This window comes from Annulohypoxylon maeteangense (genome assembly GCF_022496945.1).
Source record: "Annulohypoxylon maeteangense strain CBS 123835 unplaced genomic scaffold GGS22scaffold_12, whole genome shotgun sequence".
NCBI classification, from domain to species: Eukaryota; Fungi; Ascomycota; class Sordariomycetes; order Xylariales; family Hypoxylaceae; genus Annulohypoxylon; species Annulohypoxylon maeteangense.
In genome coordinates, this window is record NW_025953259.1 from 1,088,725 (window position 1) to 1,110,140 (window position 21,416).

Sequence of the window (21,416 nt, forward strand, 5' to 3'; positions counted from 1 at the left end):
AGCTAGAATGCAGCTACAACTAATCCAACGACTCTCAAACTAAACCGGTCGCTTTTGATCCTCTTCCATCGGCCAAGTAAGTTGTATCATTGTATGTAACATGTTGTAGTCGGCATACGAGACCGTTGTTGGTACATGCGTTAAACGACAGCCGCAAAGAGTCTGATCGTTCCTGTTCCTCCCACACCCACACCCACTCCCACACCAAATATTTTGTCATCAATTTGACTACGGCCTCTATCCAGCTAAACATATCAACTTCCTTCGTCTCTCGTCTCTCCTCATCTTCTTGATACGCATTAATTAAAAGTCTTAAATGTGTCAAACTATGCCCTTGCAATAAATATGCGATGCAAGCGCCTTCTTCCGATGTCTGCCGAATATCGGAAGAATGATAAATCGTGTATTGCTCCCTCCGCGAGTGATGTTGAAGCGGAGGGTGTTTTCTGCCAGCGGAAATTGAGATATTAAAAGTCAAGTATGTACGTCGCAAAGGGGTATAATGTGCAAGAGAATATGTCCCCAGAAACAATCGGCACCGAGCGCACGAGGGATTCCCACTGGCTCAAGGCGATCCGATTCCTCCGGACTGGAACCGATAAGTTTCTGATGGGGTGTACCAGGCAACTCGGTGTAGCGTTCGTGATTCGTATAGAAAAAGGGGAAGAAAGAAGTTGAAAGACAAAACTCCGAACCGCTCACAACCGCGGAGATGCACCCGCCTCCAGGGTTTAGAGAAATGCCATGCAAATTGTACCATCGATAAGGATGATTATTCCAAAACCGGAATCCCTCCGGAGTGGAAGTATGGAATGCACCCTAAATGCCGTCGAGAAGCCAGAGACGCCGGATGTCGAAAAAAACCCCCCCAAAACCAGAAGATGCCAGATGATAACAATGGTGATCGAGACGAACGCATCAGCCCGATCAAGTAATGACAAGACGATAACCAGCCCAGCCAGTGACAGCCAACCAAACCATACCCGTCCGAGCCGGGCTACACTCATTAAACGCCACCGATGCCGAATTATTTATACAGAACCGAGTTGCAAAAGAGCCTGGATGGCCTCACGCTCTTGAGCATCCGATGAAGCAGCCAAGGCGTCCAGATCGATGTTATCGAGACGTGGCTCCCGCAGCATTCCGGTATTATTTCCGGAATATGATCGATGGCCGCAAGAGTTATATACACGAGAGGGGAAATTCGTTCCTTGACGAGCCCCTATAGGATTGGAGTACGAGGCCGCCCGCAGTGCCGCAGCTCCAACAGCTGCCCAGTCTTCGTCATCGGTAGCGTCTTCGGGATCGTCGTTCATGACCATGTCTTCGTTGTCGGGTGCCGAGGAGCAAGAAGCCGAAGCAGGGCCGTCTAATGAGTCTAGAGACATCTTATCGGCTTCGTTCTCCATCATGCTAACGTCTCTGTCGTCGTGAGAGAAGGCCGCAGAATTGCCGTTGCTAGTGGCACGTGCGTTCAATCGAGAGCGGTCAGCGTTCCACCCTGCACCTTTTGAGATTGGTATGCTAGTCGGATATGATCCGGCACTACCTTCACCGCCGGATTGTCGAGATGCATCTCGAGAAGGTTGACCGCGTCGCCTAGCGTCCCACCGACCCCATCCGACCTTCTGGAATTCCACGACACCGCCAACTCCACCAACTCCTCCACCTTCAGAGACACCGTGCCCTTGTCCACGTCCTTCTAACGCTGCCACGACTAACCTTCGCGCCTTCGGTGGAGAGATCCCGGCAAAACCGGGGACCGAAGTAGTTAGGTATCCCATGATATAGCGGATGGCCAAGGGTCCGTGGTTCAGAAGGATGTCTGGAAGATGAAATTTGGCCAGCATCGCCGGGGTGATGGCTCCTGTCGACTCGAAACTCGGCGAACCGATAGGACTATGATCGGTGCCCTCGTGAAGGTCTAGGTCGGAGTCGACGGTATCAAGCCTCGCCCTCTGCAGCTGGGCCTTGAGACCATGGGGTGGCAGCGTAGGTGATATGGAATTGGGGGGTGTCGGAAGAGAATGAGTTCGTGTCACAGGAACACTCCGAGCAGCCGCTACAGCAGTTAAGCTGTCTCGGCTGGGATGGGAGGTCTTTGGGATATCGCGAGCAGCAGTAGCCAATGCCATGGTTGCCATTTTAGTTATTAAATACTTCGAGTCGTGTCTATGGATGTAAGCGACACTGAATATGAAAATTTATAGATATAAAATCGGGTTAAAGTATCAAGTTGAGGTTGGCTTTTTTCATTCTTTTATTTCAATGGCTGGCAATGTTTCGATGATTATGACAGGCAGGCAGGTAAGAATAGGTGAGTCACTTACAAGGACAAGTCCGAAGTAGGTGCAAGCGGTAATGGCAAACAGATTGATTAAATTTTGTTTTCTGGGTGGAAAACAAAAAAAATTCAAAAATAGGCGAAAATGGCCAAAGCTGACGCGATTATCTTGACTGTGACTTGAGATGACTCTTGGGGTTGCAAAATTACAATTTTGCGGTGATGTTGATTTCTCTGTTGTTGTTGTTCCTTGACGAAAGGAAAGATCAACGTGGGAAAAGGCGACGGCTGCGACCTACTAATGTAATTGCTCGCTAAGTGCCTTAAGACAATGAATGGGAACTGGAAATCAAGGGGGGGTGTTGTTCAACATGGTCAGCAGGCAATTGCACAGCGCACAGGGAGCCACACGCGAATCTGATTGCTTGGACACAATGTTCAGGAAGTGGCCCTAGCAAAAAGAGTGGTGCCTCTAATAATTTTGAACTGTTCAAAGGAAAAATCAACATTATACTACGCATTATATGGGGGAGCAGGGGAGGTAAATAGGTAGGTATGTACTGTACATCGAAGAGTACATAGTACGTATTTCGTACCTTCTAGTTCATAGAACCTTGAACACTTGAACACTTCCAGTTGAACATATCCAAGTTGGACATTCGAACCTTCTACGTAGTAACATGTTGAATCCTATTCCCATTCCCACACTCAACTCCGAGGTAAACTAAAACCAAACTAGCCCAAACCAAACCCTAATGTACAATACATGAATTCGGTAAGGTACGGCTGGACCGCGACTTCAATTGATATTTTAAATGAATGCCAGGTCCACGAGTGCTTTGAAATGCTCCGCATCCTAAGACCTAAGCACACCTCCATTACATGGGTACATTGATATCTAATAATAACTTCAATTTAACAATGTAAGAACTCTTAAGGTACGGATCTATACATTCATCATCATGTCATGGCCTAAATCCTTGAGTCTTATGTAGGAGCCTTACGTACACAATCATCCATCAACACCCAATTCCCGACTCTACCTAACCCAGCAGTCCAGCAGCCTACTTGGGATGTAGTAGTAATACCTAACATGGAATCCGGGGTGTGGTTAGTGTTGTACTGAAGCAAGCCATATCTGTATGGCCTTATCATCGTTACAGACGAAAGATGGACAGACAGATAGGCAAGGTTATGATAGGTGCTAGGTGTCTATGTACTATGTAGTTGTCGAATCAATTCACCAGTCATTTTCCTTGACTGGTTAGATATATACTCGTTTGACTGATCATCTATACTTGACTCATTTCATGATGTGTGGCCTTCAGCCACTGTTAGTTGACAGATCTAATAAGCGACAGCAGGCGTTGCAGAACGCGTACCTACCTACCTAGTACATACCTAGGTCCTAGATACCTAGAAAAATGAAGTATGCAGCCTCCTCGCAGCTCTTTGTTGTCTCCCGTCCAGTCTTTGTTTCCCACCCTTTCTGGTGCCTGACTTGTTTATCGCTATGGAACCTTCGGTGCATTCCCGAGAGATGCAGCTTATTCCTAGGTACTAGGTACTAGGTACTAGGTACTAGGTAGGCAGATAGGAACCCGATCAACATGACGTGGGCCACATGCTTTCGGATTGCCCTGAATCTACTTACATACCTAGGTACCTGGCAGCCTGGCAGCCTGGACAACACAGCAATATGTACGTACACACGATACCCCGGTGACAGGCATGGATAGATACAGTAAGGTCAAGAAGATAAAAGACATGCCATCCCCATCAATTCCATCATTGCGCAGGTGCTGAATCTCTGGGGCGTCCCACAGAGAAACCCGTGGGGCGTGTGCCGGTCTTGCTTTGGGGAACGGCTTGATGCTAAAAACCGCCATTGATCCGAGCACATCAAAAACCGTCCGCCCATTTGGCCACCCGGCTATCTCGCATGTCAAGGGATGGAATGGCACTATCTCTAATCCAAGAAGCCAATCGATTTTCGATGGGTTTTTGCAGTCTGGAGAAATGCCTGTGCCCTAGCCGAGACTAGAAGCCTGCGTTATCAGCTCGCAGGAAATCTCCCGCAGGTCTTACATATGCTTCGCGTCACACTCTTATTGCGATCCAATGACAACGATACCGATATAGGTAAGGCAAGAAAGAAGGCTGGAGATCTCATTCCCGTCAATCGAATCGATAGAAACGGGGCTGTACCTAAGACTTGTTTGACCATGTGTGATCTTAGCTTCGCTTGTTCGTCGGCTACGCTGATAGTTTCGTGTACCTACTACCTACCTACCTAAGTACATTTTGATGCAAAATTCGAATGCTTAGTGGTAAGTTCCATACTAGCTTTCCGGCTATCAATGGTGCATACACTTCGAAGCCATTGAATCCATGGCTGCGCTACTAGATAGGTTGATTCGATGCCACATGATTCCCGATTTTTGAAAGGCCATGGTCCCAGGAATCCCTCACGTTGCGCATGCGCCCAGTTATGATTGGTCAGGAACTGGTATCGTGATGCGCGACTTTGACCCCATTCCACCAATGTTTAGCTAGTCGTAGCCCTAGCCAGTGACGAAAAGACGTAACACGCTTACATAGTAGCCCAATGAATTGATTCCGGGATGAAATATTCGGAATTAGTATTTACCTAGGTAGCCTCTGTAACGACTATGAATTAGCATTGCAATAGCTGCCTATCTAGGTAGATCCGTACGCCGCAGGTCACGATATTCAGACGTAAGCCGCCGTCATCGTTGGCTGTGGTAGGTAACAATGATGACGATGGTACGGCGAGAGCCAAGGTAGACGTAGATAGCGATAGATGTTCTAAGGTGTGATAGAGCAAAAACGGGACGAGACAGGTACTCAGGTCGGGTAGTACACAATCCTGAATGGTCGTATTTTGGGGAGGGGCTCTCAGGGTTGCGTGTTGCGTCTGCATCTCGACTTCGTAGAGTTTAAATACCCCGCCAGAGTTTCGCCAGAGTAGCCCATCATCCAGTATGATTCCCCCACGTTTTAGCATAGCGCGATCCGATGAGATGCTCTTACTTAGTTCGGTGGGGATACGCGGGTAATATAGTCTGGTATAATGCAGTATGCAGTATGCAGTATGTTTTGCACTATCATCGTGATACGCACCTTGGACGCACGTATGGTCTTCGTATGGGCGAATCCCGACGAATTGGCTACCTAGGTCCTGCATTTGAGGTCTGTCCAATTCGCGAATCTATGCCTCGCACGCGTCTTTAACTAGCCTAGTCCACCGTATAACTTAATTTTGCCTGAAGGATACTTTCATGCTGAGCGTCATCGCTTACGAGCAACTGGAGGGCCGATGTTCGGAGATGTTGTAGAGCAAGACTTTGTGGCGTGTTAACCTCAATCAACAATATGCAGTCTTCCAACAAGGAATCGGCCCGTGAAAATCCTGTTCTGTGTGCGTATTATGTGTTACTACCTACTTCATGGCAGGACACGAGAAAATACTCATATTGATTCGATGGTACCTTGACCATGTCAATTAGTAAATCCAAATTTACCTTCTCCATCAGCCGCCATTTTGTTGAAATATATACTGTCGACACGCCTTCATATTGAATTAGTATTTCCTCCCCAAATAAGAGACGACAAAGGGATAAACCAACCGCTTTGAGAACCGTCAGCTTCTCCTTTGATTGCATGTAGACGTGACGATATTGCCGAATACTCTCGCTTAGCACGACTTCTTTAGTAGTACGGCCTTCACAAATAGCCTTCATCTTTAGTTCCATCTCTTTCCGCAAAAATGGTTTCCCAAGGCTGGTCTCGAAGTTCATCCTGTCAAACCCTTCGATCAGGGCTACACCTAGCTGCGTTGGGATAAATTCCATAATCCCCCCTCTCCCGCCGGTTGTGGATCCTCCACCTCGACCTCCCCGGCGAGGACCGCCTCGGCCACCGCGCCCTCCTCGTGCAGCCGGGGCATCGTCTTCTTCTCCTCCCTCGTCTGCCGCGCGGGAAGTTCGGGGCACAGTACGAACATACTCTCTTTCTTGAATTTTCTGGATATGCTCAGCCATTGTCGCATCTGTTCCGATCCCATTGGCATCCATGAGAGCAATTAAATCAGCTTCAGTTAGGTAATTAGGCGCCGCGGTCTTGCCTTCTGTCATAAGAGCTTCGGTAGGTTCGAAGACCTCACCAATGGTGAATTTAGGAAGTTGAACAGTCCCTGTCCATTTGTCATACACATATACGTCTAAGTAGTTTCGCTCCAACACGACAACGCCATGGGCGTGGAAAGACTCTTCTCCATATATGATATCGACGTCTGTGGCGACACCCTTAGCATCCTCCGAGCAACAGGCTAAGAAACGCCTAACAACAAATTCGTAGACTTTCTTTTCTCTGTCGTTAAGGATTGTCGGCGCCGCAAAGGTAATGGGATGGATAGGGGGATGGGCTTTATCGTCGTTTCGTCCCTGTCGTGGCTGTTGAAATCTACCATTGACTAAATTCTGTGCATATTCGCCCCAGGAACCAGACTGTGTCTGTTTTTGGACCAATGTACGTAAATTCATGCCGGAATCAAAACGGTCGGTTTCGGTTCTAGGATAACTGATGAAGCCTCTATTGTAGAGGCTCTCCGCTGCCTCCATAGCCTGCTGACCTGTCATACGTAGAAATCTCGTAGCCATTTTTTGCAGCTCAACCGTGGTTAGCGGAAGCGGCTTCCACTTCTTTGTGGGCTTCTCCTGAACCTTTACTACTTTGGCCATCTTTGCTGTGAGGCATCTCTCATAAAGAACAACGACTGATGCCCTATCGAAGAGGCGATGGCGTGACCAAGTAAAATTGACATCTATGCCTTCTCGTTTGTGCATGACTTTGATGCTCCAGAACGGCTCCGGCTTGAAATTTCTAACCTTAAAATACCGGTCTACAACGAATCCTAGGGTTGGGAATTGACAGGACCCTGTGACGTTAGAATATTCTGGTTTGATTGGCCTTGGGATGACAAACCATAGCTTACAACAAGCCTCTGAAGAGGCCCTCCCAGTGTCCTTATATTTGTTGTCAAGAACCGAGTAAATGCATAACCGATCCTAAGGTCCAGCTCGATGCGGGAGGCTACAGCATTAACTTGCTTATGATCAAGATTGACGAGGTTTCGAGACGCGTTCAAGATATGCCTAGGCCGACTTAGCTTGGTGTTTTGTTAGGGTAGATGGAATAGACGACTGACGCTCTCTCGATATTGCTGAACCTAGCCCTCTTGATATCCAGAGTCCTGTTGCCCTTCTTAGCTGCCTCGCATATCTCATGGCCTATGTGCTCGCCTTCTCGATCACAATCAGTCCATATGCACAGTGCGTTAGCATAGCGTGCCTGCTTTTCGATGTTATCTGCTACTTTCGTTTTGTCCTACAATATATGTTATGGATTTGAGCGGGTTTGATGCTAGAAACTAGGGCGCGGACCTCGGATGTGATGATATTTACAGGGGCATCAAACAAGCGTTCGGGCGGCGGATATTCCCAGCTCTTATACTCGGCAGGGAAAACGGCCGAGGTAATATGACCGAGTACAGATGTCATGGTAACTTGGCAATGACCCCAGGGATGTCCAAAGTCGTAGTCAAAGACATAGTTCTTGATGTATTTTTCCGACGTGCTATGCTAGGTTGAGGTTAGCAAGGTATCGTCAAGCTAGCGGACTGGTGAAGATTTAAAGAACTAACACTTTGAACTTGACCACCTGAGAGGTGACCTGCAACGGCTTTCGCGATCGAGGGTTTCTCGGCGACGCAAAGAACTCTCATAGTTGATTTGGGTCGTCTAAGAAAGTGGGAAATGTTAAATCTCGTTGCTGCTATTTGGTGTGTCCTTTCGATATGACACAAGCAGCTCAAGATGCGTCTCATGAGTAACGCTGTTACCCGTGGTAGAAAAAAAGCAAATGATTGCCTAGAAGGCGATGTTCCATGTATATCTCATCATCAATAGACCTGGAGGTGATTCTCTACCTCTAGAGGTTTTGATGGTTATGTGGAGAAGTTTATGAGTTCACGCTTCGTATTTTCACTTCGGCACTTTCAAATATCATCATCGCGTGCCTTCCCGACACTTTTTTTTCTCGAGTAAAAAGTTCACAATTGATTGTGAGGTATGTACTGTACCGGAGTAAATAAACTATTTGATTGGTCCAATCATCCTTACCTAAGATTTTGAACCCACACATAACCCCTGTTAGATAGAGAGTTCTCATTACGGGGTTAGGTGGCCCGTGCATCTGCCAAGGTACGGTTAGGATCAATCGTCAATTTCATTTTCAACTTAGAAATATTGAAAGTCATGACGTACGAAGTATATACACCAACAATTAACACCGATATCTTAACTGCCGTCTTCCTCTCTAATCCTACGATACGAACGAATACCAGTATACATGCCAATTCAAAATGGCGTTGCCATGGGTGAAGAGTCTCGAAGATTGTGCCGATTACTCCCAAGTGGTTGAACCGTACCTACCTCAAGTTTACGAATTGCCTGCCAAGATAATCTATGCTATCTCAAGCCATGATTCAATCGTCGAGTTATACAAGAATACCAATCCGCTGGTGTCTGGTCTTGGGTTTTCGATATTCCTCGGTGCCATATTCTTGGTCGTATCCGAATTCAACCGAAATTATTCCCAAGTTGACCGTATGTGGAGTCTATTACCTACGATATATAATGCGCATTTTGCTGCTTGGTCCCATTTGAACAACCTACCAAGTCAAAGGGTTGATCTAATACTATGCTGGAGTGTGATATGGAGTGTATGTGAAGAGGAAAAAAGAGTATGCCATCGTCACACAACCAGGGGCTGATATCTGCAAGGCTCGATTAACCTACAATTACACACGGAAGGGCGGTTACAATATTGGGTCGGAAGACTATAGGTGGTGTGTGTTCTCTCTTAAAATATATAATCCAGCCACCTAACGAAACGATAACGATAGGGCAATAATTCGAAGCAGGACACATCCGGCACTTTTCTTTCTACTGAATGTCACATTCATCTCGTTTATCCAAAGCATATTGCTTTTTCTCCTCGCAGCTCCGACATATGTCATAATGATGACCTCGAACTTCGAACGGGATATTACAGCAGCGGACCTAGGCTTTGCAGCCGCCGAACTCGGACTTATCGTCTCCGAGTGGTTCAGCGACCAACAACAATGGGGTGAGTTCTACAGCACAGCACCAATTTGATCCGCGATTGACGAATATTATCCAAGATTACCAAGCAGCGAAGAAGCAGTACCAGGAGACGGCTAAGGTGCCGCGAGGATGTGGACTTACTCACGAAGACCTAGACCGAGGTTTCATCACATCAGGACTATGGGCATACTGTAGGCACCCGAATTTTGCGGCCGAACAGACAATATGGATTCTGTTATACCAATGGAGCTGTTACGCAAGCAAGAGTCTGTATAGCTGGGCTGGCCTAGGTCCTCTTTCTCTGATCATGGTGTTCCAGGGATCAACCTGGCTCACGGAATCAATCAGTTCCGGAAAGTATCCGGAGTACGAGCTCTACAAGAAGCAGGTTGGTGCTTTCATACCTAGCTTCACTCGGTATAAAACACCTGCAGCAACGCCGAAAGTGATTCGGTCGAGCGATTTAGCGAAGAAACAGAAGCCAAAGCAAAAGTAATGTAGATCTCTCTATGTTCTAATGCTCGGATGGCGTATGCTAGATGCGCTCACATGCGCATCGTAGGAGGGTATCACCACCATATATGTCTACAGTCTACTGCATTATGACGCAGCCATGCAGCTCGGACCGGAACATCAAAGCTCGTTCGCGAAATCTATTTGTCCTCGCAAGCTGCGGGGATACCTCAATACATGGGAACAAATAGTTGATCTTGGATAGATCCATTGGATAAAAGAAAAGAGATATCAACGTCTTATTCAACAAAATAGTCTGCAGGTGACCAACAATTCTTATTTAATCCAACTCCAGAGGAAAGATAGATATTTCTTACCAACCAAGGTCCTAGGTACGAGGTACCTGCTAGGTATTATGTATGCTGCGACCTGACACGCAACCCACAATCCTTCGACCCCCACCAATACCGGAGTCCCGACAAGAACCTAAGCCCGATGATGATGGCGGGCAACATATGGAGGCGTCGTCGCTTAGCATATCCGTAGACCTTGGTGCTGTGACGCACGCCTTTCTTTCAAATCGTACAGGCGGTAACAAGCAGCTTGACGTATACCTACGTATATGCCACTCTTCGACCCTTTCAGATCTTGTAAGACTTCTATTTAAGGAACTTTGAGGATGATCTATCCAGACATTATATACATACTACCCCACCTTCATGATACACCCATTCATCGTAGATGGTTAAGTAAGAGATGCGTCCGACCTTGATTGGCTTTATATTTTACGAACACGACCTAATTATTGGTAATTACACCATCTGATTTGTGAAGTCGACGGGTTGAACGGGTTCGATCGTCCCCAAAAAAACATTAGTAGTACATACTCTGTAGTAGGCTCGCGTAGCCGAATTCGGGGGTGCTCCCATAATGAAGACTTTAGATTACCTTTAATTATACCAATACTAGGTATCTGCCGAGAGGGTGGTCACGTGTCCCTGTGGAATAGAGTATGACTGTGTCGCTCGGCAACAGTTCACGAGGACAAGTTGCTATACTAATACCTTCCATAAAACCTCAAGATTTTCAGACCAGCGTTGATTTAGTGCCTAGTATGTAAACCTAGCAGTCTCCTCAGTCCTGTAGTTGTAAAATAGTCAGAAACGATACCACTTCGAAGGATCCACCGCCTTGCTCATCAAGCAATCCACCTTGCCCACTCAATTGGTGCCGGCTCACATAGATTTCACGATACCATGCATAGTGGTGTGCTTGGGTCCAGTAGGAAAGTGGGGCCGAGACCCTGACTGCAGCTAATTCAACTAATTAAGTGTGTAATATCCCATACAGTGGTATAATTCACCGCTGACGACACCCTTGCTTGCAGCTAGCTGTCGATAAGTCGGCGGTGAATGGGGAACCGATGAGTGTATGTAGAGTCCACCCCATCAAGGATGCGGCGTTAGCAACACAGTACTAGATCCCTCTTCCGAGCGAGGACCCCCAGAGAGTGGGGAGTGGGGGTCGTATCGTAGTTCGTAACGGGATGGAGTCTATGCTGTGCTTATCCCGTGCGGCATACGCATACATATATGTCTCGTGCTCTCCTTTCCCTTTTTCGTCCTTCCTTCTTCGTTTTATTCTTCTAATTCGACTTCTATATCTACTCTTCGAAGCGAGCTAGTTATCTGTCGACCTATCTACTAAAGTGGGAAGACGTCTTTTGCAACTCTACTACTTATACATCAACCCATCCGGCCGGCCCTTTGCTTACTACAAGCTTTATCCAAGCATTTCACATCCATCTTCCGCAGCTCACATACACCTCACCTATAAGCTATAGCCTGATTACCTAATCACCATGTCCGATCATAGAGAAACGTTCACTTTTAGAATGGGGGCTCCCGTCACATTCCCAAAGGCCCCTGCTCGTACTACCCCTATCAAAGGGCGAAGGGTCTTCAGTAAGCCGTCCGAAACCACACATGCCTACTTCCGTGATACCTCACCATCGCCTACAACCTCGTCCCTCTCGGAGTCGGAGGAAGAGACGTCACCATCACCAGCGCCATCGCCGAACTCCAAGGCCAACCAGATGATCGGCGCCAGTTACCCGATCCCGCCGCTGGAGCGACAGTACGCACCACCAACCGAGGAGCTAGATGTCGCTCACCAACTGGCTAAGAAGCCGTTGCCACGGTCCCTCTACAGCTCCCTGCAACGAGCAGCCGCCAAGCCATCCAGAAAGCCTGTGCTCGAAGACGAGGAAACCCGAGCGAAGAAGCTAGCTGACGCTAAGAAGAAATTGCTCGCATTGGCCGGACAAATCTAAAAGTTAAATCAATTTTTGCCGACACAAAGTAAAAGAAAGAATAAAAAAATAGAAACGGTATATCTTCCAACTTTCCATCTACGGAGCCTCGGAGGGATTCACCGTGTATTACGGGCGAAATTGGAATATTGCATCGGCTGCCGGGCTTTGGCATGTTTTTTTTGTATGCATTATACCCAGGGATTCGGGCGTGCTGGATACGCTTACCGTCTCGGAATGTTTTAAGAGGCGTATTTTAGGGCGGTGGGGATTGGAAGAAAAAACGCTAGTAGAATAGACCAGGGGATGGGTTCTGGCCAAGTCTGGAAGCTCACATACTTGTTCTATGGAAGTGTTCAAGCGTGGTTGAATAGATTGAGTAGGTAGATAGCGTTGTAATTAATTGACAATTTGGGTCCAATTTGCGTTGTTTCGTTGTCGACATCCAATATTTGACATTCCACCTTTCTTTCGTGTACAAATGATTTATTGACTGCGGACACCAATGGAATCTCGCCTCATTCGAGTCTAGAGGATAGATTGATGCCATAGATAACGGTCGCGAGTAGGGTGATAAGGTTCGCTAGCGAGGAGATGCCGTGGATCTTGCCGAATTGCTTATTCAATTCGGCCATCTCCTTGGAATGCGGTTTGGCATCGTAGCTAGCTTTGCCATCCTTTACCTCTGCATTACAAATCCGTATTAACAAAGCATATTCATATTCGTGGTCCCTGCATTACCCTACCTTGCTCTCGCCTCAAGGCAGTGATCTTGTTCGTCTCGGGGAGTAGGTATGCCAGGTTTAAAAGACCCGTCGCAAATATGGACCCAAGTGGCACCAACACGCCCCAGCGGTTCGATTCGTGAAATACGCCGACAAGACTGGACGGCACGCCGAAGCCACTCTTATTACCCGGGTATGTCAAAGCCAGAACGACGGGGCTCGCAGTCTGAATGCCGAAGTATATGGGGAAGACGGCTCGCTGAAGGATGGCGAATTGAGGTCGCTCGAGGACTTTGAAAGAGGCTATGGAGTTGAAGAAAGTCTAGATTTTGGTTTTATGTTTGTCAATTCGTTCTAATATATATTTGCCATGTTCAACTTAATAAGGGTTGGTTGATTGGTGGGCTATAGCAAGTTCGTGTATATCAGCCGAGAGATGAACCACTTACGTGGAAAACCTGTGTTCCTAGGAGTGTGCCGTAACTATGCCAGATTAGTTTATGTGTTTTGACGTCGATATTGTTAGTACTAGAGATATTGTATAATAGTAATTGGTTGGCTTGAACCTACGACAGGACTTGATAAGGTGCTAAAGTGAAGAGCACGGATCCTTCACCCATATTGGAGACTTATTTTGGTATTAGTGCTAATGACAAAATGACAATTGTGAATTGAAGATTGGGGGAAATGTAATGGTAAAATCCAAAAAGCTCGAATGAGAAAATTTTGGTAGTTTTATTAAAGTTTTGTATGAACAATAGACGAGACTACGGATGACGCATAACGTTTGGAAAGGTGGTGCGCTGCAGTCTCTCGGTCGACGGTCGTGCCATCCCCGCCAATTTGGGGCGGAAGAAGCTTGGACCATATCAAGGTGCCCATTGGTCTCGGACGATTAGGCGCATACACTTGCAGTCAGGTGCCTACGCGCCTGCCTAGTGAAAACGACGCGCTTCAAATAGCAAATTGTCATGTGCTCATACAGGGTACAGGTACCTACCTACCTAGGTACTTAATGGATCTCATCAACTGGGCAGATGTCGTTTTTTATCATTATTTTTAACAACATGGAAACCCATGATGTTACATAGTAGATGAATGTCTTAACTGAACTGAAATTTCCTCCATATCCTTCTACATACTTCCATATCCCTCACCCATTCTATTCCTCCCCGTATCTCGACCCGTATCATAATGGCGGACAAGGAGGCCACAGTTTACATTGTTGACCTTGGGTCCTCCATGGGAGACTCTCACAATGGAAGAATCGAATCCGATCTTGATTGGGGCATGCACTATGTATGGGACAAAATTACTACGACTGTTGCTGCGTCACGAAAGACATGGACCGTTGGAGTGGTTGGCGTAAGGACCGACGAGACTAGCAACCCCTTGCAGGACCAGCAAGGAGACGGTTATGAGAATATCTCGATTCTACAAGAACTCGGCCCCATGAACTTGACCAGCCTGCGCAGCCTGCAAAGCCTCATCAAACCTAGCGACACTGAATCCGGCGACTCTATATCAGCTATAGTACTAGCTGTTGATATGATCGAGAGATTCACTAAGAAGCTGAAATACAAGCGCAAAATTATCCTAGTTACAGATGGAGAGGGGTCTGTTGATCCCGATGATTTCGATGACATCGCAGGGAAGATCAAAGACTGCGGAATCGAGCTTGTAGTCTTGTAAGTTTTTACGCGGCGATCTTAGTTCCATATTAACACCTTTTATATTTAGGGGTGTGGATTTTGATGACGTGGAATTCGGCTTCAAGGAAGAAGACAAGTCAACCCAAAAGAGGACCAACGAGAAACTCCTGAAGGAGCTTGTCGATAAATGCGGTGGGTTATATGGCACAATGGCAGACGCCATCTCTGAACTTGAGATGCCAAGAATAAAACCCGTCAAGCCATATAAGTCGTATGACGGGGAGCTCACCCTTGGGAATCCTGCAGCACATAAAGATGCTATGAGCATCAGCGTAGAACGGTATTTTAAGACACACAAGGCGACGATACCACCTGCCAGTCGCGTAGTTCTCTCAACTGATCCGGGTCCCTCTCAGGCCGCCGGAAGCGATGAGATGGAAGGCGTGGAACGTACCGGCGCATTCGCGGCCGTGAAAAATGCTAGGACGTATAAAGTCAATGATCCTGAAGCACCAGGAGGGAAGCGAGACGTCGAATTCGAATCATTGGCGAAGGGATACGAGTACGGAAGAACGGCCGTTCATATTAGCGAGTCGGAGTACAACATTACGAAGATCGAGACTACGAAATGTTTTACAATCTTGGGCTTCATACATCAAGAGAAGGTAAGTAAGCCGCATCCGTCAATATATTTTATACGCTAATCTACTTAGTATGATCCGTTCTTCAACATGGGAGAAACATGCCAGACGGTCGCTCAGAAATTAAACGACGCAGCCGCGCTTAAACTCTCTTCGTTCATTCACTCCCTCCAGGAGCTTGAGTCTTATGCAGTGGCCCGGATCGTCACGAAAGATGGAAAGGAGCCCTCTCTAATCCTGCTTGCTCCTCACATCGAACCTGATTTTGAATGTTTATACGATGTTCCGTTGCCTTTCGCAGAAGACGTTAGAAACTATCAGTTCCCTCCCCTTGATAAGGTGATTACAGTCACTGGTAATATAAAATACGAAGACCATCGCCTTCTACCTAGTAAAGATCTCTCGGAAGCCATGGACGACTACGTCGACGCCATGGACATATCTACCTGGGCAAAGGATGAAGAAGGGTAATTATTATAAGTCTACGTGAAGATACTATAGGACTAACGTTTCAAAGTAATCGCAGTTCAGAATACGCCGCAATCGAAGATGTATTTTGTCCTCCGCTTCATCGTGTTAATCAAGTTGTTCGACACCGTGCGATTTATCCAGACCAGCCACTTCCTCCAGTCGCCCCAATATTACTCAAATATTCGAACCCACCAGAGGACCTGATCGTCAAAGCTAAATCAAGACTTGCGGACCTAATAGCTGAAGCTGATGTCAAAAGAGGTATTATATTTCATCTCATAAAAACGTCTTCGGCATTTCAAGCTAACCCGTATATAGTACCTCCCAAAGCCAAGAGCAGGAGAGAGAAGGGTAATAAACCGGAGCCAATTTCAGGTCTTGACGTCGATGCTCTCCTCAACCAGCCTCAAAACAAGCGCCATAAGATCGACCCAAAGAACGCCATCCCCGAGTTCAAGCAGATGGTAGAGTATGCTAGCGAAGAGTCCGAGATTGAAGGCGCGTCGAAGCAGATGGGTAGTATCATCCGCTCACTCATCTCAAACAGTCTCGGAGACAGTGGATATGACCGGGCTGTAGAAAATCTTGCCGTGTTCAGGGACACGATGGTGAAATGGGAGATGCCAGCTATATATAACTCATTCTTAAGAGATTTGAAGAAGCGCCTGCTTTCTGGCGAGTTGGGTGGCGATAGAAGGGAGTTATGGTGGCAGATGAAAGGAGCCAGATCCGCACTAGGTCTCATCGACCAGAATATATCCGAACCTTCTAAGGTAACCCCTGAGGAGGCAATGGAGGTACGAACCATCTATATTCCACATTGATTTGGTACATTTCTAACGTTTGCGTAGTTCTTTAGGAAGTAATTTTCGTTATGACGCCTCAATCCCACACCTGGGCGAGAAATTCGCCAATCCCAATCTATTGCTCACGAAAAGGGATCTCAAGCTCTGCTACTCTCTATGTCTTGCTCAGAACAGTGTAATGTATTGGTTTCTCACGATCCTTCCTTAGGTACGAGATACTCTATTACGATTGTGAATTAGTAAGTAATAAGATTACCACAAGAAAATTCACTTTAATGTAAGGAGATACCTAGATTAGATGATAAGACCACATGATGTCTACCTACGTTAGCCTCTTACACTCGCTCCTTGGGACCTTTGGCAGAAGCCTGCCTATCCTATCTATCGCCTGAAAAGTTCCTAGAGCTTAGAAGCGATCCTCTTTCATTATAGAAAATTCACGATCCTACTAGATCATCGTCGTGGAAACAATTTGTGCATTTTCGAAAGCTAGTTACCTTAGGTAGGTAGGTACCTAGTTAGTTGCCATTTATTAATTTCATAATATTTCTCACTGATTTACTCTATTGTAGAGATTTAAGTTGGGTACTTAAGGCTACAGAAAATTAATTCCTCTGCTTGTCCACCTTTATTCACGACAGCCTCAAATTTGTGTGACCGTTCCTACGTTATACATCATTTCGAACAGGTATCTTAACCCAACAAATATCTCGTACTCCAACACTAACCCTCTTTTTTTACGTTCCAAGGTTCCTAATGGCTCTATTATGGCCTTTACGAATAAACTGGGCAATGAAATAACGGTAGGCGAACCACAACCAGTCGCCAATCCCGACTACTTCAAAGGGCATACCCGTGGCCATTCGGATCTACTTCGATGTGTATTCATTAGACTAGGGTCAGTAATATGATAGTAGAAGTATAGAAGACAATCTCTTCAGCTTCCATGCAGTAGTTTGGAAACCTGCCACCAAACATGACATCAGTCTCATGTTTGCGTTGTATATACCTAGTAATTATTAGGTATCATTGGTGACTACCTAGGTAGGTAAAGACCTATTGATATATACCTATGATACCTAGATACCCATGATCTCTATGTTACACCTCCACCCAGAAATCATCTCATAAAACAAACAGCCAAGCACTACAAGTAGGAGTAGGTTCTAGGTGCCTACCTACCTAGTACCTGCGGGATATCGGAGTGCATTGATGTTAGGTAGGTGTCTACCTAGTAAGTAGGTAAGCTAGTAGGTACTGTGTAAGGAAGCCACGATTGACTGATGATATAATCCCCCTCCTTGTATGACTTATTGCTACTGCCTAATAGGAAATTAGGGCAACTTAATCGATGTCATCCTCCAATAGATATCGTCCAAATTAAGTACCTTATATCAGAGGAGCACTTGCTTAGGTATAATATATTTAAGTGAGCAAGTGCGTCCCGATCTCAGTCATTACTAGGTAGGTAATGCCCATTGCCTTTAAGTCTCTACTTGTTTAAGTTAAATAAAACATGCTAGGTACCTACCTACTAGGTAAACAGCCTGTTATTGAGGAACCACGACCGCTCACCGAAAGCTTTACACAGATTACGTAGACTTGAGCAATCCTACATTTCTTTTCTACTGATGCTCAGAATTCTCTTCTAGACCTTGAACTCGAACCTTATCTTCACAGCAACAATCTCGTGAATGATAGTCCAAAGCATCGCAGAAACACGCTTCGATTAGAAAATACTCACACCCAAGAGAGAATATGGGTAGTTTCAAAGGTTCTATGCCATTTGGCGAAGGTATGACGTCTAATACTCCTGATAAAATTAAGACCACTCGTACAGTTTGCTTTTTCCTTTATATTTCCAATTTTCCAGACACGATCACAAACCTAGGGTACGTAGTCTTGAAAATTATGCTTACTTCTTTCACAGGCTCTCGAGCTATCTTGAACCACACTACCCAGCAAGTCAATAATAATTTATCATCGAAATTACGAACGCTAAATGTAGGTGGAGAATCGGGGAACAGTATGGAATTTTGCCCCTGGAAGGCCATTCGTAGTTATCCATATGTCCACGGTAACAAACGAGATGAAGAAGTAGTAAGTATCCCTCATAGTGCATCCCTCGTAGATAACTTGATGGGAAATGACATTGCTGACTTAGTTTTAGGTAGGGGAGACCTTTAATTTGGCGTTATTCGAGAAGCGCGCCTGGGATATGTACGTGTGTACCCTTCTCTTCCTCGGTGAAGAGATCATAGATGAAGAACCTAAGTTACCCTACTTAGATTATGTACCTATGCTAATCATACTATACCTAGCTACTATCTGTCTGACCCAAGCGACTTTGGGAGGGATCCTCTTATTTTAGTTCCTAGTTCCCAGGTTAAGGACTTCCTTTGTAGCGTCAGTAACCAACTGGAGGTGACGCTCCCCATCCCAAAGGGTCAGGCGGGAGAGAAATTCTCCCTTGCCTTTGGAAATTGGGGGATGCCTCTTCCTCGCTTTTTAGGGTTTGCCCGGAGCCTCGATGATCTAGAGCGGCTCAAAAGCCAAGCTAAAGCATTCCCCAAAGATGATCTAACAGGCTTGAGTGCGGCTGCTTTGGAAGTTTTCAAGAATAGGATGGACGAAATACATAATTCCATCAAATCAGGGAAGAAAAAGAAGAACCCTGAAGTGACGAAGATTAAGAGAGTCGAGCGCCAGAAGGGTTATGGGCGAATGATCAAGCGGGCACAGAGATACCTCGGATTTCTTCCAGGACACGTTGAGGTTGAGTATGGACTCAGTTCAGGTTTGGTTTTACTGCCATCTAGACATCTGTTTTCGAGTGGCTAACTTTATATTAAGGTGTATCGGCCGCGGGCTGGGATGTGAACAAGCCAGTCCCATTCCAGACGAAGGATTCGGTGCGATTTGTCTGTGTCGACGTTGAAGCATGGGAGAGATCTAGGCATGTTATTACTGAAGTAGGCTTCGCAGTCCTCGACACCAAGGACACAATGCGCGTCTCGCCTGGAAAGAACGGTTGCAACTGGTTTAAATTGATCATGTCCCATCATTTTGTAATCAGAGAGCACGCGGACAAGATCAATTCGATGTATGTCCAAGGGTGTCCTCACTTATTCGGTTTCGGGTATGGCTTCTTCATCCAGAATGAAGATCGAAGCTCACGTTTTTCTTTCTAGAATTTCCGAATACGTCTATTCTAAGGACATTGCCCGGATTGTTGGTAATATTATCGGAGACGCAGAATCCGATGATAAACGGCCAGTCATCATGGTCGGGCACGACATGGTCCAAGATCTTAACTATCTCGCGAAAGTTGGCTTCAATATTTGGCGAGTACCACAGTTCACAGACGAGATAGATACCAAGTCGATGTTCCAACGTATTCAGAAGTCAGCTAATGGCCGTAGCCTCTCAAGCATTTGCGAGGAGCTAGGGATATCGGGATGTAACTTCCACAACGCAGGGAATGATGCGACGTACACACTCCGTGCCATGATTGCTATGGTAGTTCAACAAGCGGCAAAGGCACATCCGAAACAAGGGTATATCAATGCTATTGAGCTGGGGTAAGTACACATTAGCGATGAAACGTGATATATATATGCTGATTCCTTGCCTACTGGGCATAGCAATGACGAGTGGAGCGACGGTGAGATGGACGATGGAGGCCAACCCCAGATATCGAGAGAGCCAATTCCAGACACAACTCATCCTCGTAAGTCAAAAGCCCCCGAGTTGCTTTCGGCTTTGCTGATGTGCGCTTTACAGCATCGAGACCACGAGAAGAATGGTGAATCCCTCAGACGGACTCCCTTCGATGCGCCTATCTATGCTTTCGAGATTTCCAACTGAGTTAATATTGACGATTCTACTCCACCGGATCCAAAGACGAGAGATCACTATTCCCGCGGAGTAAGAGGGTGTGGAGCTGACACATTACTTATTTCTTAAATGCTCATTCCCAAGATAATATGTATGCGAATTTGCGATGAATTCGGGAAAATTCGAGAAGAGAGTTGGCCCATGAGATAGGGTCTTATTTGTATTGCAGGCAGAATACAGACCATACATGGCCTAACAAACGCAATAAATTTCCTCTTATGAACCGTGACCATAACGCCATCGCTCTATGCATGCAGCCGTGTTATACATCGTACGCCTAGGGTTCTCTAAGCGCTAACTGTTTTTCTCCAGAAACTCTTTCGCCTCGTTGACTTTTGTAGCTAGGTATGGGCTTCCGCCTCGGTCCGGATGGTTCAGTAGCATCAGCGTGCGGTGGGCTTTGCGGACCTTTTCTTTAGTGAGGGCTCGCTCACTAACGAGGGGTGTTTAGCAGGTAGTCTCTTGGAGGATGCAGGGAGTAGGGGGTAGGGAGTAGGTAATAGGTAGGTGATCAGGAGTCGTACTTGAGAGAAAGGATCAAGGTGGCTTCTTTCTTGGTCATGCGCGGCTCAAATCCGCCCTTATAGAAGGCTTTGCCTAGAGCACCGACGCCGCCCCGAGAGCGCCGCCATGCGACGAGTCCTGCGCGGCCCTATAATCAAAGGTATTAGTTAGGATTTGGAGGGATGGTGATTATAGAATGGAAATAGTGGGCATACGAGGAATGCAGCGACTGCTACGCCACCTCCAATTGCTAGTGCCGAGGCCATTTTAGAGTATGAATTCGGTGTTGAGGTTGAAGATTGAAAAGGTGCCTCACTACGATTTCTTTTGATGCGCACGATCCTTATGGCGGGCTGACCCGTTGAAAAATGTACTGTGTACTTAGGTACCTAGGTATCGATAAGGAAGGCGATGTCTGCGGATAGATGTTAATCCAGACCTATCATGGAGATGGACCCGCTAAAATTATCTACCTTTGTAGG

At 46.3% G+C, this 21,416-nt stretch overlaps 8 protein-coding genes across 8 annotated transcripts; 4 read left to right on the forward strand and 4 right to left on the reverse strand.

Annotated features, from left to right (window-relative positions):
* Positions 1 to 854: 854 nt before the first annotated feature.
* On the reverse strand, positions 855 to 2,655 carry GGS22DRAFT_33951 (putative Sin3 binding protein-domain-containing protein). The gene is made up of 2 exons (XM_047966847.1): positions 2,331 to 2,655; positions 855 to 2,172 (listed from the first exon to the last, which is right to left on the reverse strand). Exon 2 carries the CDS (start codon positions 2,142 to 2,144, stop codon positions 1,032 to 1,034), a length of 1,113 nt encoding a protein of 370 aa, XP_047817470.1. The 5' UTR covers positions 2,145 to 2,172; positions 2,331 to 2,655; the 3' UTR covers positions 855 to 1,031.
* A 3,182-nt stretch (positions 2,656 to 5,837) lies between these two features.
* GGS22DRAFT_180653 (prokaryotic type I DNA topoisomerase) lies at positions 5,838 to 8,090 on the reverse strand (the record flags this gene model as incomplete). The annotated part of the gene is made up of 6 exons (XM_047963790.1): positions 5,838 to 5,876; positions 5,935 to 7,244; positions 7,292 to 7,461; positions 7,515 to 7,693; positions 7,750 to 7,947; positions 8,010 to 8,090. 6 exons carry the CDS (start codon positions 8,088 to 8,090, stop codon positions 5,838 to 5,840), a joined length of 1,977 nt encoding a protein of 658 aa, XP_047817471.1.
* Positions 8,091 to 8,628: 538 nt separating this feature from the next.
* Positions 8,629 to 10,286, forward strand: GGS22DRAFT_167592 (DUF1295-domain-containing protein). The gene is made up of 4 exons (XM_047962008.1): positions 8,629 to 9,089; positions 9,151 to 9,215; positions 9,273 to 9,496; positions 9,552 to 10,286. The coding sequence occupies exons 1-4, from the start codon at positions 8,730 to 8,732 to the stop codon at positions 9,968 to 9,970; spliced, it is 1,068 nt and encodes a 355-aa protein (XP_047817472.1). The 5' UTR covers positions 8,629 to 8,729; the 3' UTR covers positions 9,971 to 10,286.
* Positions 10,287 to 11,571: 1,285 nt separating this feature from the next.
* GGS22DRAFT_167594 (uncharacterized protein) lies at positions 11,572 to 12,576 on the forward strand. Its single transcript, XM_047962009.1, has one exon. The coding sequence runs from the start codon at positions 11,789 to 11,791 to the stop codon at positions 12,257 to 12,259; it is 471 nt and encodes a 156-aa protein (XP_047817473.1). The 5' UTR covers positions 11,572 to 11,788; the 3' UTR covers positions 12,260 to 12,576.
* On the reverse strand, positions 12,508 to 13,781 carry GGS22DRAFT_33996 (uncharacterized protein). The gene is made up of 4 exons (XM_047966848.1): positions 13,534 to 13,781; positions 13,413 to 13,446; positions 12,985 to 13,285; positions 12,508 to 12,923 (listed from the first exon to the last, which is right to left on the reverse strand). Exons 1-4 carry the CDS (start codon positions 13,581 to 13,583, stop codon positions 12,757 to 12,759), a joined length of 552 nt encoding a protein of 183 aa, XP_047817474.1. The 5' UTR covers positions 13,584 to 13,781; the 3' UTR covers positions 12,508 to 12,756.
* A 206-nt stretch (positions 13,782 to 13,987) lies between these two features.
* GGS22DRAFT_167598 (ATP-dependent DNA helicase II subunit 2) lies at positions 13,988 to 16,889 on the forward strand. The gene is made up of 6 exons (XM_047962010.1): positions 13,988 to 14,651; positions 14,704 to 15,280; positions 15,329 to 15,723; positions 15,774 to 15,988; positions 16,046 to 16,524; positions 16,579 to 16,889. The coding sequence occupies exons 1-6, from the start codon at positions 14,158 to 14,160 to the stop codon at positions 16,591 to 16,593; spliced, it is 2,175 nt and encodes a 724-aa protein (XP_047817475.1). The 5' UTR covers positions 13,988 to 14,157; the 3' UTR covers positions 16,594 to 16,889.
* Positions 16,890 to 18,291: 1,402 nt separating this feature from the next.
* Positions 18,292 to 20,118, forward strand: GGS22DRAFT_180658 (uncharacterized protein; the record flags this gene model as incomplete). The annotated part of the gene is made up of 6 exons (XM_047963791.1): positions 18,292 to 18,328; positions 18,542 to 18,633; positions 18,704 to 18,753; positions 18,855 to 19,330; positions 19,387 to 19,672; positions 19,725 to 20,118. The coding sequence occupies 6 exons, from the start codon at positions 18,292 to 18,294 to the stop codon at positions 20,116 to 20,118; spliced, it is 1,335 nt and encodes a 444-aa protein (XP_047817476.1).
* Positions 20,119 to 20,421: 303 nt separating this feature from the next.
* Positions 20,422 to 21,271, reverse strand: GGS22DRAFT_34031 (mitochondrial chaperone). The gene is made up of 3 exons (XM_047966849.1): positions 21,150 to 21,271; positions 20,955 to 21,082; positions 20,422 to 20,863 (listed from the first exon to the last, which is right to left on the reverse strand). Exons 1-3 carry the CDS (start codon positions 21,198 to 21,200, stop codon positions 20,725 to 20,727), a joined length of 318 nt encoding a protein of 105 aa, XP_047817477.1. The 5' UTR covers positions 21,201 to 21,271; the 3' UTR covers positions 20,422 to 20,724.
* Between the last annotated feature and the right edge of the window lie 145 nt (positions 21,272 to 21,416).